Source organism: Saccopteryx bilineata, chromosome 6 (assembly GCF_036850765.1).
Source record: "Saccopteryx bilineata isolate mSacBil1 chromosome 6, mSacBil1_pri_phased_curated, whole genome shotgun sequence".
NCBI lineage: Eukaryota > Metazoa > Chordata > Mammalia > Chiroptera > Emballonuridae > Saccopteryx > Saccopteryx bilineata.
The window spans coordinates 139,773,584-139,786,432 of record NC_089495.1 but is presented as its reverse complement, the minus strand read 5'-3'; the positions used below and the strand labels follow the sequence as shown (position 1 = coordinate 139,786,432).

At 51.1% G+C, this 12,849-nt stretch overlaps 1 protein-coding gene across 1 annotated transcript; it reads right to left on the bottom strand.

The window, feature by feature from the left end:
• Positions 1-744: 744 nt before the first annotated feature.
• Positions 745-3,922, bottom strand: KCNF1 (potassium voltage-gated channel modifier subfamily F member 1). The gene has a single exon (XM_066237287.1). It carries the CDS (start codon positions 3,228-3,230, stop codon positions 1,740-1,742), a length of 1,491 nt encoding a protein of 496 aa, XP_066093384.1. The 5' UTR covers positions 3,231-3,922; the 3' UTR covers positions 745-1,739.
• Positions 3,923-12,849: the final 8,927 nt, after the last annotated feature.

Below are 12,849 nucleotides of genomic sequence, written 5' to 3'. Positions count from 1 at the left end.
GATTATCTGTCACACTCTGGGCTCCTCTGGGCCTTGGATCCTGTCTGATCCTAATGCATGAAAGATACTCTCTCGGGGCTGTCTCCTCCTTATACTGCATGACCTGGGCTCTGGGATGCTTTTGTGGCTGTCAAGACATTCTCCCCTGACCCTCAGGTAAACAGCAGGGATGGCACCTCCCGGCCTCTCTCCAGCTGTCCCTGCCCCCAGCTTCTTCCCACTCCAGACTCAAGAGCCCTTAGGCCAGCAGAGGCTGGGAGCCAGGCTCAAGGGGACAAAAAGAGTCAACCTACCCATTCAGCAGACCCTACTGAGTCCACACAACAGTCTCCTCTTCCCGGACCCCCCTCCTGCCTCCCACTGAGTCCTATGGCTTAAACCCCACCTCTGCCTTCCGTGTTCACCTGGTGCAGTATTTCCCTGGGGAAACATGTGAGGGAGAGGCGCACAACACTGGCTCAGGGACTTGCACCCCACAAGGGTAGCCCTGACTCTCTCAAGACACCCCCTCCAAGGCTCCCTACAGCATAACAGCCTCCCACCCCCTTGAGTCCCCAACACAACAGGCCCCACAGCCCTAGGCTTTGGAATCCTGGAAGGTCAGACCTTGATGGGAACCCAAGAAAGCATCCCTCTTTATACAGATGGGAAAACCGGGGTCCAGAGAAGAGGAAAGACCTGTCCAGGGTGGTGCAGATCGGGGACCGCCTCCCCTGGTTCCGCATCTGGTCCTCCCCTCCCCCTCCTCCTGCACTCTCCTCCCTCAGCACCAGCAGCCTCAGCAGGGGAAGGACAGACAGAACTCTGGGGTTCCCGGAAGGTAGAAGCCTAGAGAAGCGGGCCTGCCTGTCTCTGCTTCCCTGGGGCTCTCAGACCAGGCAGGCAGTGGGCTCAGCACCTGTCCTGGTCTGTAGAACCAGCCTCCCCTCATGAGCTCAAGCATATGCCTCTGTCCTGAAGTTACCCAGTCACAAAAAGAATGCATGGGCTTTGGGATCAGCAGATCTGGAATTGCATCCTTCCTTTGTGTGACCTTGGGCCTTGGTTTCTTTGTCTGTAAAATGGAGATACCTATCTAGCAGGGCTGTTAGATGGAATGGAAAGAAGTTGTGAAAAGGGCCTCGCACAGGTGATAAATGAATGGTAAACCATGCTGCTTGGTGTTCTCGGCTCTGTTCCCTCCTGGGAATGCCCAGGGAACAAGCTTTTCCTCAGAAGGAAACAGGAGTCTCAGGCACAGAGCCTCCTGGAATGTGGCAAGGCTCCTTGGCACTGAACCCTGGTATGAGCCCTTCTTTAATTAGCTTTCAACTAAAAATAGCCCCCCTGGCTGTACACCTACCTCCAGGCCTGGCAAGGAGGCATGCCTGAGCCACCCGTATCTGGGGAAGGGGGCAGGGCTGAGGATACCCAGCCTGTGACAGAACCTGCAACGAGGGGGTGTGCACAGAGCAGGGGGCTTTATTGAAAGAGATACAGAACTGGATGAGGGTTCTTGCCATCGGTAACACATGGCTGCCACCCCACACTACCCTTGGTGCCTGGACATCCCCCGCCCCGTCCCCCGGCTCCTGGACAGCCAGCAACACGAAGGGGTCTTACCCAGCCTCACCAGAGGTGCCCAAGAGGGCCTTCAGAGTTCTGTTCAGGAGGGGTCGGGGTACAGAGGGCAGCCCCTCCCAGGCAGTCAGTGACAGGCCGGTCCTACCATCCAGCCGCCTGTACCCAGATGGCCCTCATCACTTGCAGCTCTGGAGCCGGGTCCTGTGTTGCTTCTCCTCGGTCAGGAGTGGGATGAAGGTGTCGCTTTGGGAGATCTTCAGCCGGCTGCTCCAACTCTCCTCCTTTCCAAAGGCAGCGGGCTCCAGCGGGAGGTTGTCCAGGTCACTGCGGGAGCCGCCCGCCTTGCCTTCCTCGCCAGCACTGCTGGAGTTGAGCTCCATGAGCTCCAGCTCGTGCTTGGCGGCCGTCTCCAGGACGCGCTGCTTGTTGTAGTACCGAACGAAGTTGTTGATGATGGGGTGGATGGGCAGAGCAATGGCGATGACCCCGCACAGGAAGCTGATGGCTGCGTTGAGCTTGCCCAGTGTGGTCTTGGGGTAGATGTCGCCATAGCCCACTGTGGTCATGGTGATAATAGCCCACCAGAAGGACTGGGGGATACTCTTGAACAGTGTCTCAGGGTGGCTCTGCTCCATGGTGTAGCCCAGGGCTGAGAAGACGAAGATGCCAACGGCCAGGTACATGAGCAGCAGCCCCAGCTCCTTGAAGCTGCGCTTGAGGGCATAGGTGAGGGTCTGCAGGCCAGAGGAGTGACGTGCCAGCTTGAAGATGCGGGCGATGCGCATGATCCGCAGGGCCTGCACGGCCTGCTGCACGTTGGTCAGCTCCATCATGCGGGCACCCAGGTGCGTGAGCGTGAGGCTCACGTAGAAGGGGAGGATGGCCAGCACGTCCACGATGTTCATGAAGGACAGGACGAAGTGCAGCTTGTTGGGTGAGGAGAAGAGGCGCAGCAGGTACTCCAGCGTGAACCAGCCGATGCACGCCGTCTCCACGTTCTCCAGCGTCGGGTGCTCCACGCGGTTGCCCTCGGCGTCCAGCACCTGCAGCTCGGGGATGGTGCCCACGCACATGACCACGGACGAGATGAGGATGAGCAGGAAGGACAGCACGGCCACCACCCGCGCCGGGCACGAGGATTCCGGCTTCTCCAGGAACTTCCAGACACACTTCTGGCAGCGGCGCCAGCGGCCCTCGGCCGTGTCCACGCCGAGGTCGTCCAGGATGAGCTGCACGCGGCGCGCAATCTCCTCCAGTTCCTCGCGCTTCTCGCTCAAGTGACTCTTGCAGCAGTCGTCCAGGAACTTGAGGTCCACCTTCCAGAAGTCCATTTCGTTCTTGAAGCAGATGGGGCAAATGCCCTTCTTCATGTGGACCTCCCCAAAATAGTACACCTCAATGACACACTTGAACGCGTCCGGGTCGCGGTCGAAGTAGAACTCGCGCTTGCCAGGGTCGTAGTCGTCGCACAGGGAGAAGATAGCGTCGTAGCCCCCCGCGAGGCAGTTTATGAGCTCCGCCAGCCGGGTCTCGGGGTACTGGCTCAGGAGGTCTCCGTACAGCACCTGCCGAACGCCCCCCACGTTGACAACGATCTCGATGTCGTCGCCAGCCCGGGAGTCCTGGCTGCCAGGCTCCGGGAGACTGCACTCCCCGGTTCCGTCCATTCTCCCGGCTCCGCGCCCCGCTGCCGCCACCGCCCGGAGGTCCGCGCGTCCCACCGGTGCGCGGTCCTCGGGAAAGCCCGGCCGGCACCCGGCACCCACTTGCCTAGAAGGGTAGTTACAGCGGGGAGCAGCCGGCTGGGGCGCGCCGCGGAGGAGCCATGCACCTGGCCGCTGGGCTCCCGGCGGGCATCAGGGCGCCGGGGAACACGGGTGGAGGGCGCTCGCGGCCACCGGCTTCTTCCTGGGCACTCACCCCAGCTTCCCGGCGGCGCAATCCGCCCCTTGGGCTCTGCTTCTCGCAGAAGTGGGATCTCCTGGTGAGTAAGCAAGGCTCGGTCCTCCGCCCCGGGGCGCGCAGACAGCGACTGACGGGTCACGGAGCCACGCGTGTCCCTGCGTGCGTCCCCCGCGCCGGACGTGTCCCTAAGCTGCCGGACCCGCGCAGTCCGCCAAGGTGTTCCGAGAGCGAACTTGGGTTTGCTTCGCCAAAACCGTTTCTAAACACAATAGGAATTCCAGCCTGACGTCAAGAGCTTTTCAAACTGTACCCTCTTCTGGTGAAATTCTGCAAGGCACGCGCGCGCGGCAGCTGCGGGGGACGGTTAACCCTTGGGCAGACGGCACCGCTGCCGCCACCGCGCGACCGCCCGCCCCTCCAGGATCCCGGCCTTTAAAGCGACGGGTCGTCTCAGGCTGGAAGTTTCTCTAAGGGAAGATAGATGGTGAAAGAAGACGGCTGCCTGTTGCTCCGCGGGGAACCGTGCCCAAGAAAGCCCCTGGGAGGTTGCTCCTGCGCGGTGTTCCCCCCGCCCCCCTGTCCTGCCTGGCCCTCGAAGCGTCTCTACCTGTCTCTAACGCTGCCCTGCTGTTGGCGGCACTGTCCCACATTCACCTGAACGCTGCACAGTGAGGACATCAATCCAACGCCCTGCAGGAGAGCAGGGACTTGCCCACAGTCAACACTGCACTGGGAGTAGGGTCCAGCTCCTCTTAATTCCCAGCTTTCCTTCCCACTGGACACACCCCTGCTGGTTTACAAGCGGCAGGCCCTCGCTGTCCTCTGCCTCCCATTTCTCCGCAGTCCAACCACACCACTAGCTTCCAGAAGCCGGGCTCCCACCTCCCCATTCCCCACCCACTCTTTCTTTCAGGCCTGCCTGTCCTTCCTGCACAGTGTCCCCACACCCTCCCCTCTCTCCCAGCCTTGTGGCCAAAGCTGTCTTTCAGCCACTCACAGGCCGGAGCCATTGCAACAGCTTCTGTCATCTACACTGCAAATTACCCAGCGTCGTCTGTGACCTGGGGACCGTGTTTTAGAAAATATTCTAGAGAGAAGGATGGGTGGGCCAAGCAGAGACAAGTTCTAGGGCAGTGACATTTTTCTGTATGATACAACGATGTTGGATACGTGTCATTATGCAGTTGTCCAAACCGACGGGATGTACAACACTGAGGGTGAACTGTAATGTAAGCTGTGGACTGTGAGTGACAGAGACACATCAGCATAGGATCTTGGGCTATAACAAATGTCCCACTCTAGTGGGGGACGTTGGTAGTGGGGGAAGCTGCAGGGGTGGGGTGCAGGGTATGTGAGAACTCTGTACTTTCTGTTCAGTTTTGCTATGAATCTAAAACTGTTCTGAAAAATAAAGTCTATTAATATATATTCTTTTAAAAAATATTTATTTATTTTTTAGAAAGGAGAGAGAGAGAGAAGCAGGGGAAGGAGCAGGAAGCATCAACTCCCATATGTTCCTTGAACAGACAAGCTCAGGGTTTTGAACCGGCGACCTGAGCAGTCTAGGTCGACGCTTTATCCACTGTGCCACCATGGGTCAGGTGAAATATATTCTATAGGCTGGGTTTTCTTTTAACTTAAGTTTCTACTCATGAATGGATCATGAAATCAATTTGCTGCCTCACTGACAGTACTCTTTTTCTTTAATGAGATAGCATATTAGAATACATCACAGAATTGTTTGGTGAAACTTTGTTTTGCACATTTTATTTTCTTTTTATTTAAAATAAACCTATAACCCTGGCTGGATAGCATCCATACACAAAGGTTGTGAGTTCAATTCCCCTCAGGACACATACAAGAACAGGTCTGTGTGTGTGTCTCTCTCTCTTTCTCTACCTCCCCCCTCTAAAAAAATCAATCAATAAATTTTAAAAATAAGTAAGTAAATAAAGTAAAACCATAACCTGTTGATACAGAGTAAGAAGTTGAGATTCAGAAAGGTCGAGCAATAATAATATATTTTTTATAAATGCACGGTGAGCCAGGCACTTGCTGAATGCTTTGCACTTTCCTCACCCCCGGAGCACCTCTCTGCGGAAACAAGGTGGCAGGTAACCTACCAAGATTACTCAGCCAGCAAGTGGCAAAGTCAAAGTCTGTACCTGGACTGCCTGCTGTCACCACTCACATGCTTAGCCTCCCATGTCCTGGTCACACAGCCAGTCATGGTGGAGCTGGGTTTGACCTGAGGCCCACCTCGCTCTAAGGCCAGTAATTCTCTTCAATACAGGGCAGCGCCTCCCCTCCTCCATACACCCTGCTCGTCATCACCCAGCCCTTCTTCATTTACTCCCTGGCCCAGTTGTCTTCAGTTGCTCCCTGGTACCGGCAGAGGTCAGTCCCCATTGTATCTTAGTCTAAGCTTCTTGGTCTTAAACACACTCGTTCATTCCATCATTTTTTCAAATATGTATTGGTCGTGGGTTCATACTCGAGCAGAGAATGTGTTTTTTGTGTAGCTGATAATTGCAGCTTGCCACCCTGGATGCTCAGGCCTCGGGGGGAGCATGTGCTGGAGCTGAGCCTTCAGGTGCGAGGCCCTCACCTGATTTGCCTGCCCCACCTGGGAGAGGGCCACTGATGCAGAGGGCGGCACGTGGTTTGCAGGCAGGTTGGTTGGCCCTGAAACTGAAGGGTGAAGCTGGAAACGGACCACCTGGAACCGACTTGGCCCTGAGAGGGTTCTGGACTTCACATCAATTTTTCAGACCTCAGATCAGTCTCAGTAGTTGATTGGTTGTCCAATGAATGTATTGAGTATTACCACCATGTTTTTTATAGCAAGGGGTTTGTTTATAATAGAAAACATCAGAATATGTCACATATGGTTAAAAAAAAATCAGTGTTCTAGTAGCCAGAGGCTGACTCCAACTCCAGAATGTCCATTCGGCAAAGCCCAGACCCTGTCCAGAGGAGAAAGCTGGTTTGGAGTGGAAGGAGAGAGGAGGAAATAGCAGATACAAAATATAGCAGAGGAAACACCCCCAAACAGCCCAGAGCAGAGCAGGTGCACACTGAGAACAAGCATGAGAGAGACAGCCGCAAATCACAGGTCAGGGGAGGGAGCTGTTTGAAGCTGGAGGGCTGGTAACAAGAAAGGGCTGGGGGGGGAGGGGAGACTCCTACTGGAGGCACCAGGCCAGCCTGAAGCCAGACAGCGGAGGAGGGAAGAGATTTCAGCACATGAACCCCGGCATTGCCAAGGTAAGGGAGTGGAGGCTAGCACGGCCTTTCAAACCTGCATACCTCATGTCCTTACCCCCCAGGTCCCTCAAACCCTCATAAGCCTCAGAGCCTTGGCTACTGACATGCCTGAGCCCAGAATGCAACCCCTTCAGTCCCCCTCAAGCCTCACTCATTCTCCCACGCCTCTCCGCTCACCCGACCAGAGTGGTACCAGCAGGTTAAGTCATCGGATTCTTTGTCACTTAATGGTCTCCCTGGTCCCTCTCTCTTCCCCTGCTATGGACTAAATTGTGCACACACATCCCCAATTCATATGTTGAAACCTCAACCCCCAATGTGACTGTATTTGGAGACAGGGGCCTTTAAGGAGATAATTAAGGTTTAATGAAGTGAGGCTGAATCTAATTAGTGTCCCTATAAGAAAAGACACGAGAGCTCTCTTTCTCCACACACAGTCACAGGGGAAGGGCCATGTAAGGGTGCAGCAAGGGGGCAGCCATCTGCAAGCCAGGCAGAAAGGCTTTACCAGAAACCCTGACAGCACCTAGATCTTAGACTTCCAGATGCCAGAAGAATTTTGTTCTAGCACCCGGAGCAAACTACATCCACCCTCTTTCCTAAAACCTGCCAAGTTCTTCCTCGACCTCCCCCTCTTCCAAGGCTCTCGACATAGACCCCTTGTCATCTGACCTCTAGACCCTGTCTGAGTTTTGAGAAGGTTCACACTGGGGTACCATAGGTTTAAAAGTATGTATTAATTTGCCACCTTCTCATTGAAGGTCACTGGGTCACTGATGCATAGAAACTTGAGTCAGGAACCAATATCCATTGAGAACTTCCTGAATGATTGAATCAGGGAAAAGTCTGAACTTTTTTGGGAGCTAAAAATGGAATGTTTCTTGCTGTGGTGTATTCAGTTTTGCATGTGACTGCTATTAGAATTGTACATTTTGTGATATCATGTGGGAATGAGGGAACATAAAACCTTCTATCAGACACAGGAAGCAGCAGCAGTTTTGACTCATATGGGTTTTTCATTTAAATGGAGAAGGGAAAAAACCCTACAGTCTATCTAGGCATTATGGGAGTGATTGTTTGAGCTGTATTGTACTTTATTAAATATGTATTTTTTTATTTGTTGAACAATAACATTTTGAGCTACAGAATGCTTAATTTTTATGGCACTAATTAAAACCAGTACCTGTCTATCTAAGTGATTTGTCTAGACAACAAATGAGGCAAGCTGTAATCTATTACCTTTTTTTAATGAAATAATCAGTTCTGTTCAGATAAATTTTCTTTGTGCTTTGCTGAATTTAATAATACCTTTCATCAAGATCCCGTTCTGTACTCCATCGAAAATTTACTTTCATTATTTGCTGTGCAACTATCAGTATAGTGAGCTACTCCTGGGGCCCTGAAGGACTGCTTGACCTGAAGCCCACCTACTCCTGTCTGAATAAACTGTCACTGGACGTCAAGTGCAGAAAGCCAGCTGGGTGGGAGGGAGTGTCGGACGGACAAGAGTGTGTGGGGGGGGGGAGAGGGGGGGGATGGAGAGGGAAATGATGTAAAACTGAATAATCAGAAAACATCAGGGTTTTTTTGCCCAGGGCTCGAGTTTCTTTTTTTTTCCTATGCCTCGGTTTTTTCATCTGCAAAATGGAACAAGTACAAGATCTTATAAAGAACGAATAAAATAAGGGGTGTGTGTGAAAGGCTTTATGAACTAGAAGATCCTGAAAGCACGAAGGCAACAGGAGGAGGAAGGAGGGGAGGGTGGAGGAAAGAGGGGAGGGGACTTTGGCTCCCTGAGTGCCCCGCCCACTGTAGGAGGACCCCTATGTGTCCGCACAGCTCCACCTCCCCGGTTCTGTTCTGTGTTGACTCACGCAGCTCCAGCTGTGGCGCGAGGACTGAGAACGTGACAGAGTCACCACATGTCCCAGATGTGCAGAGAGATGTGGGAGTCACAGGACCGGCAGTTGCCGGGAGGCCGGAGGACAGGGTCCCCTCTGGGCTGAAACTAAGTTCCTGTGAGTATCTCAGGAAAAGAAAGCACAGCTGTCAAATGGGCCCCACCCACAGTTTGGATCAAAGGGGTCACCAGAAGAGTGCCGGAATGCTGCTTGCTTTTATAGCTCCCTGGGACCATAAAAAGAAAAGAAAACTGAAAAACAAGCCCTTTTGCATCTTTCTTTAATTGCAAAATTAATATACCATATTTTTCGCTCCATAAGACGTACTTTTTTCCCCCAAAAAGTAGAGGGGAAAATGCCCGTGCGTCTTATGGAGCAAAAAATACGGTATATTCATCGTGAAAATTTTGAAAGATATGTAAGCCCCATGTTTGCGCACACCCCTAACTGCCTGTTTGCCAAAGGGCAGTGCCGTGCGCAGCGTTTTAGTTCTCTGCCGCTGTGTGGTGAGGTGCCACACCCACCCAGCAGTTTATATCCAAAACATTTTTATCTCAGTGCCCACGGGTCAGCCGTCTGGTCTGATGGCTTAGCTGGTCTGCTGCTCACCGTCTCGCAGGCCTCATTCCAGTGTGGCTGGGACCGGGGTCTCATCTGAAGCTCGAGACCCTCTCTCTGCTCACATGGTAGAATTAATTTCTTTGCAACTATAGAACTCGTGGAGTCTTAATCTTCTCGAAGGCCAGCAGCTGAACCTCTTGGACCTCAGTGGAGGCCTAAGTCCTCTTTTAAGAGGCTTACCTGATTCAGCCAGGTCCACCCAGAAGAATCTCCCTCTGATTAACTCAGACACACCTTATCACCTTACATTACATCAGCACTGCCCCCCCCACCTTAGTGAAATACTTAGGTATACATCCAACAAAATTTCCACAAGATCTGTATGAGAAAAACTACAAATTCTGGTAAGAGAAATCAGAGAAGAACTATTAGATCATTAGGAGATATTCCACCCTCATGGACAGAAAGATTCATTTTGTCACAATGTCAGTTCTTCTTGACTTGATCTGTAAATTCAAAGCAATCTTAATAAAAATCCAGCAAGTTATTTTGTAAATATTGACAACTGAATTGTAACGTCTAATGTTTGTTCACGTGGAGGGAAAAACATCCAGAATAGCCAACTCAGCCCCGAAGGAGAACAAAGTCAGGGACTGACACTACCTGACTTTAAGTCAGTGTACAGCAACAGTATTCAAGACAGTGTGGACGTGGCAAAAAATAGACAGCTAGACCAATGGAATAAAGTCCAGATATACACACACATAAAAATAGCCAACTGACCCTTGAAAGGGAACAAGGCAATACAATAAAGCAAAGATAGTCAACACATGATGCTAGAAAAATTGGATGTCCACATGCAAGAAAAATGAATCTAGATACAGACTTTACACCTTTCACAAATCAAAATGGATCAAAGCCCTAACTGTAATATGCAAAATGATAAAAACTCCCGGAAGACAACAGAGGAGAAAACAACCTGGGTGACCTTTGGCATGACAATGGCTTTTTAGATACAATACCAAAGACTCAATCCCTGAAAGGAATAATTAATAAGCTGAACTTAATTAAAAATTAAAAACTTCTGCTCTGTGAAAGATAATGGCAAGAGAATTAGAAGACAAGTCACAGACTGGGAGAAAATATTTGCAAAAGACACATCGGATGAAAAACTGTTATTCAAAATATGCAAAGAACTCTTAAAACTCAACAGTAAGAAAACAAATTAATGCAGTTAAAAATGATGGTGTATGTCCAAGTCCCGAGCTTGTTTTTTTTTTTATTATTATTATTCATTTTAGAGAGAAGAGAGAGAGAGAGAGAGAGAGAGAGAGAGAGAGAGAAGAGAGAGACAGGGGGGAGGAGCTGGAAGCATCAACTCCGATATGTGCCTTGACCAGGCAAGCCCAGGGTTTCGAACCGGCGACCTCAGCATTTCCAGGTCGACGCTTTATCCACTGCGCCACCACAGGTCAGGCAAAGGATTTTTTTAAATTTTCTTTTATTAATTTTTTAGAGAGGAGAGAGAGTGAGAGAGAGAAGGGGGAGGAAGGAGCAGGAAGCATCAACTCCCATATGTGCCTTGACCAGGTAAGCCCAGGGTTTTGAACCGGCAACCTCAGCGTTCCAGGTCGACGCTTTATCCACTGCACCACCACAGGTCCCGAGCTTGTTACTGAAGATGAGCTATCCTGTAGGAAATCTGGTCCCCAGCACAGCATAGACAGAAGGGAATTTGAGGTATGGGGACAGCCACCACCTCCCTCTATCCCATGGTATTCAGCAAAGAGCCTCGGAAGTCAGTTCAGCCCAATGTTAACACTCCTTTGGAACTCCTCAGGGTCCCACTCTGGGAAGCACCTTGTAGTGTCCCAGCTCCATGCCTACTCCTTGCCAGAGAATGGGAAGGGGGTGTATTATGGGGTCAAGTGAGGAGAGACAAGGCAGGGTGTGGGGAGTGGAAAGTTATGGGTATGGGTTGAATAAGAGGGATCAGAGTGGGAGGTGGGATGGAAAGAAGGAGGGAAGGGAGATGGAGTTAAAGAGAGAAAATTCAGGAACAGCGTTCATGTTTTGAAGAAAATGTCATGTCAGGGAGGACTTGATAATTACTGTCATTTGTGGGATGTTTCAGTGCAAAGGATCCAAATAATTATGATGTCATGAGCTCAGTGCTTTCCTCCAAATCAGTACCCAGTCATCAAATGCATATGGTTTCATTGTCCTCTGGAGCAGTGGTCCCCAACCTTTTTTGGGCCATGGACCGGTTTAATGTCAGAAAATATTTTCACGAACCAGCCTTTTGGGTGAGACAGATAAATGTATCACATGACCAAGACAAGTGTCAAGAGTGAGTCTTAGCTGTAACAGAGGGAATCTGGTCATTTTTAAAAAATAAAACATCGTTCAGACTTAAATATAAATAAAACAGAAATAATGTAAGTTATTTATTCTTTCTCTGTGGACTGGTACCAAATGGCCCACGGACCGGTACCAGTCTGCGGCCCGGGGTTTGGGAACCACTGCTCTGAAGCATCCCGTGCCTTAGTCATACCATGGGCTGCCCAGCAGAGCCCTTTGGGGTGCTGAAGTTTCTTCCTCAGATGGTTATGACAACCAAATGGGACTTCACCATTGTACAGATGAGGCCCGAATAGCGCCAGGTTTCCAGAGGGCTTGGAGCCCCAGAACCCCAGAACTGGAAGAAAACTCAGATCCTTTAGGTCTTCCATCCACTATATCCCACCATGCAGGCGTCAGTCTTGGCTTGAATGCCTCTAGTGATGGAGAGCTCATGACATGCAGGAAACGGACAGGTACAACATGAAAGCTCTCAGGAAGAAGGGGCCTTTTTCTGCTTCCTGAAAGTGAAATTATTCCTTGTTCTGAGACTGTGCAGGCAATTTCTTTTGGGCAAGTTAGCTCTCTATTCAGAAAACTAAGCTTTGAGTTTCATCTCTCCCATATACTAGTTATAGGACCCTGGGCAAGTCATTTGGCCTCCGTGAGTCTCACTTGCCAAGGCGATCTTTTATAATTCAAGTCTTTGTTCAACAACCCCAGCAACAAAAGGATGAATGAATAGGTGATGAATGGGTGGGTGGATGCTTGGATGGATGAATGGATGATGAATGAATGGATGGTGAATGGATAGATGATGGCTGGATGGATGGGTGGAGAGATGATGGATGATGGATAGATGCCAAAGGCTCTAATTTTGAGGGATTTTGCAGGAAGGGGAGATGGAAACTCCACAGCAAGTGGGAGGTTTTCCACAATGCACAACATTCGGGTTCCCTATGCACATTCTTTCACCCAGAAATCACCAGGAGAATGGCATGGGAAACAGCCAGCCCAGGAGGAGTAGATGGCTGAGGCCACAGCCCTTGCTGGTGAGGAACCAGGGCAGCACATCTGCAGGTCCCTGCTCTTCTTAAGGAAGATTCATCTCACCGGCTCTTGAGCCAAATAAGGGCAGCTGCACCCTGGCTGTTTCCTCTTAGGGCTTTAAAATCACCGGTCTGTGCCTCCGCTTAAGGAATGGCAAGCACTTCCTCAGCAGAGACTGTTGTTTCCCTGTGAAATTGGCGCAGGCCACAGGAGGGGCGGCTTCCATCGGAGCTCTCACCCAGAGCCTAGTCGGGGCGTGGCA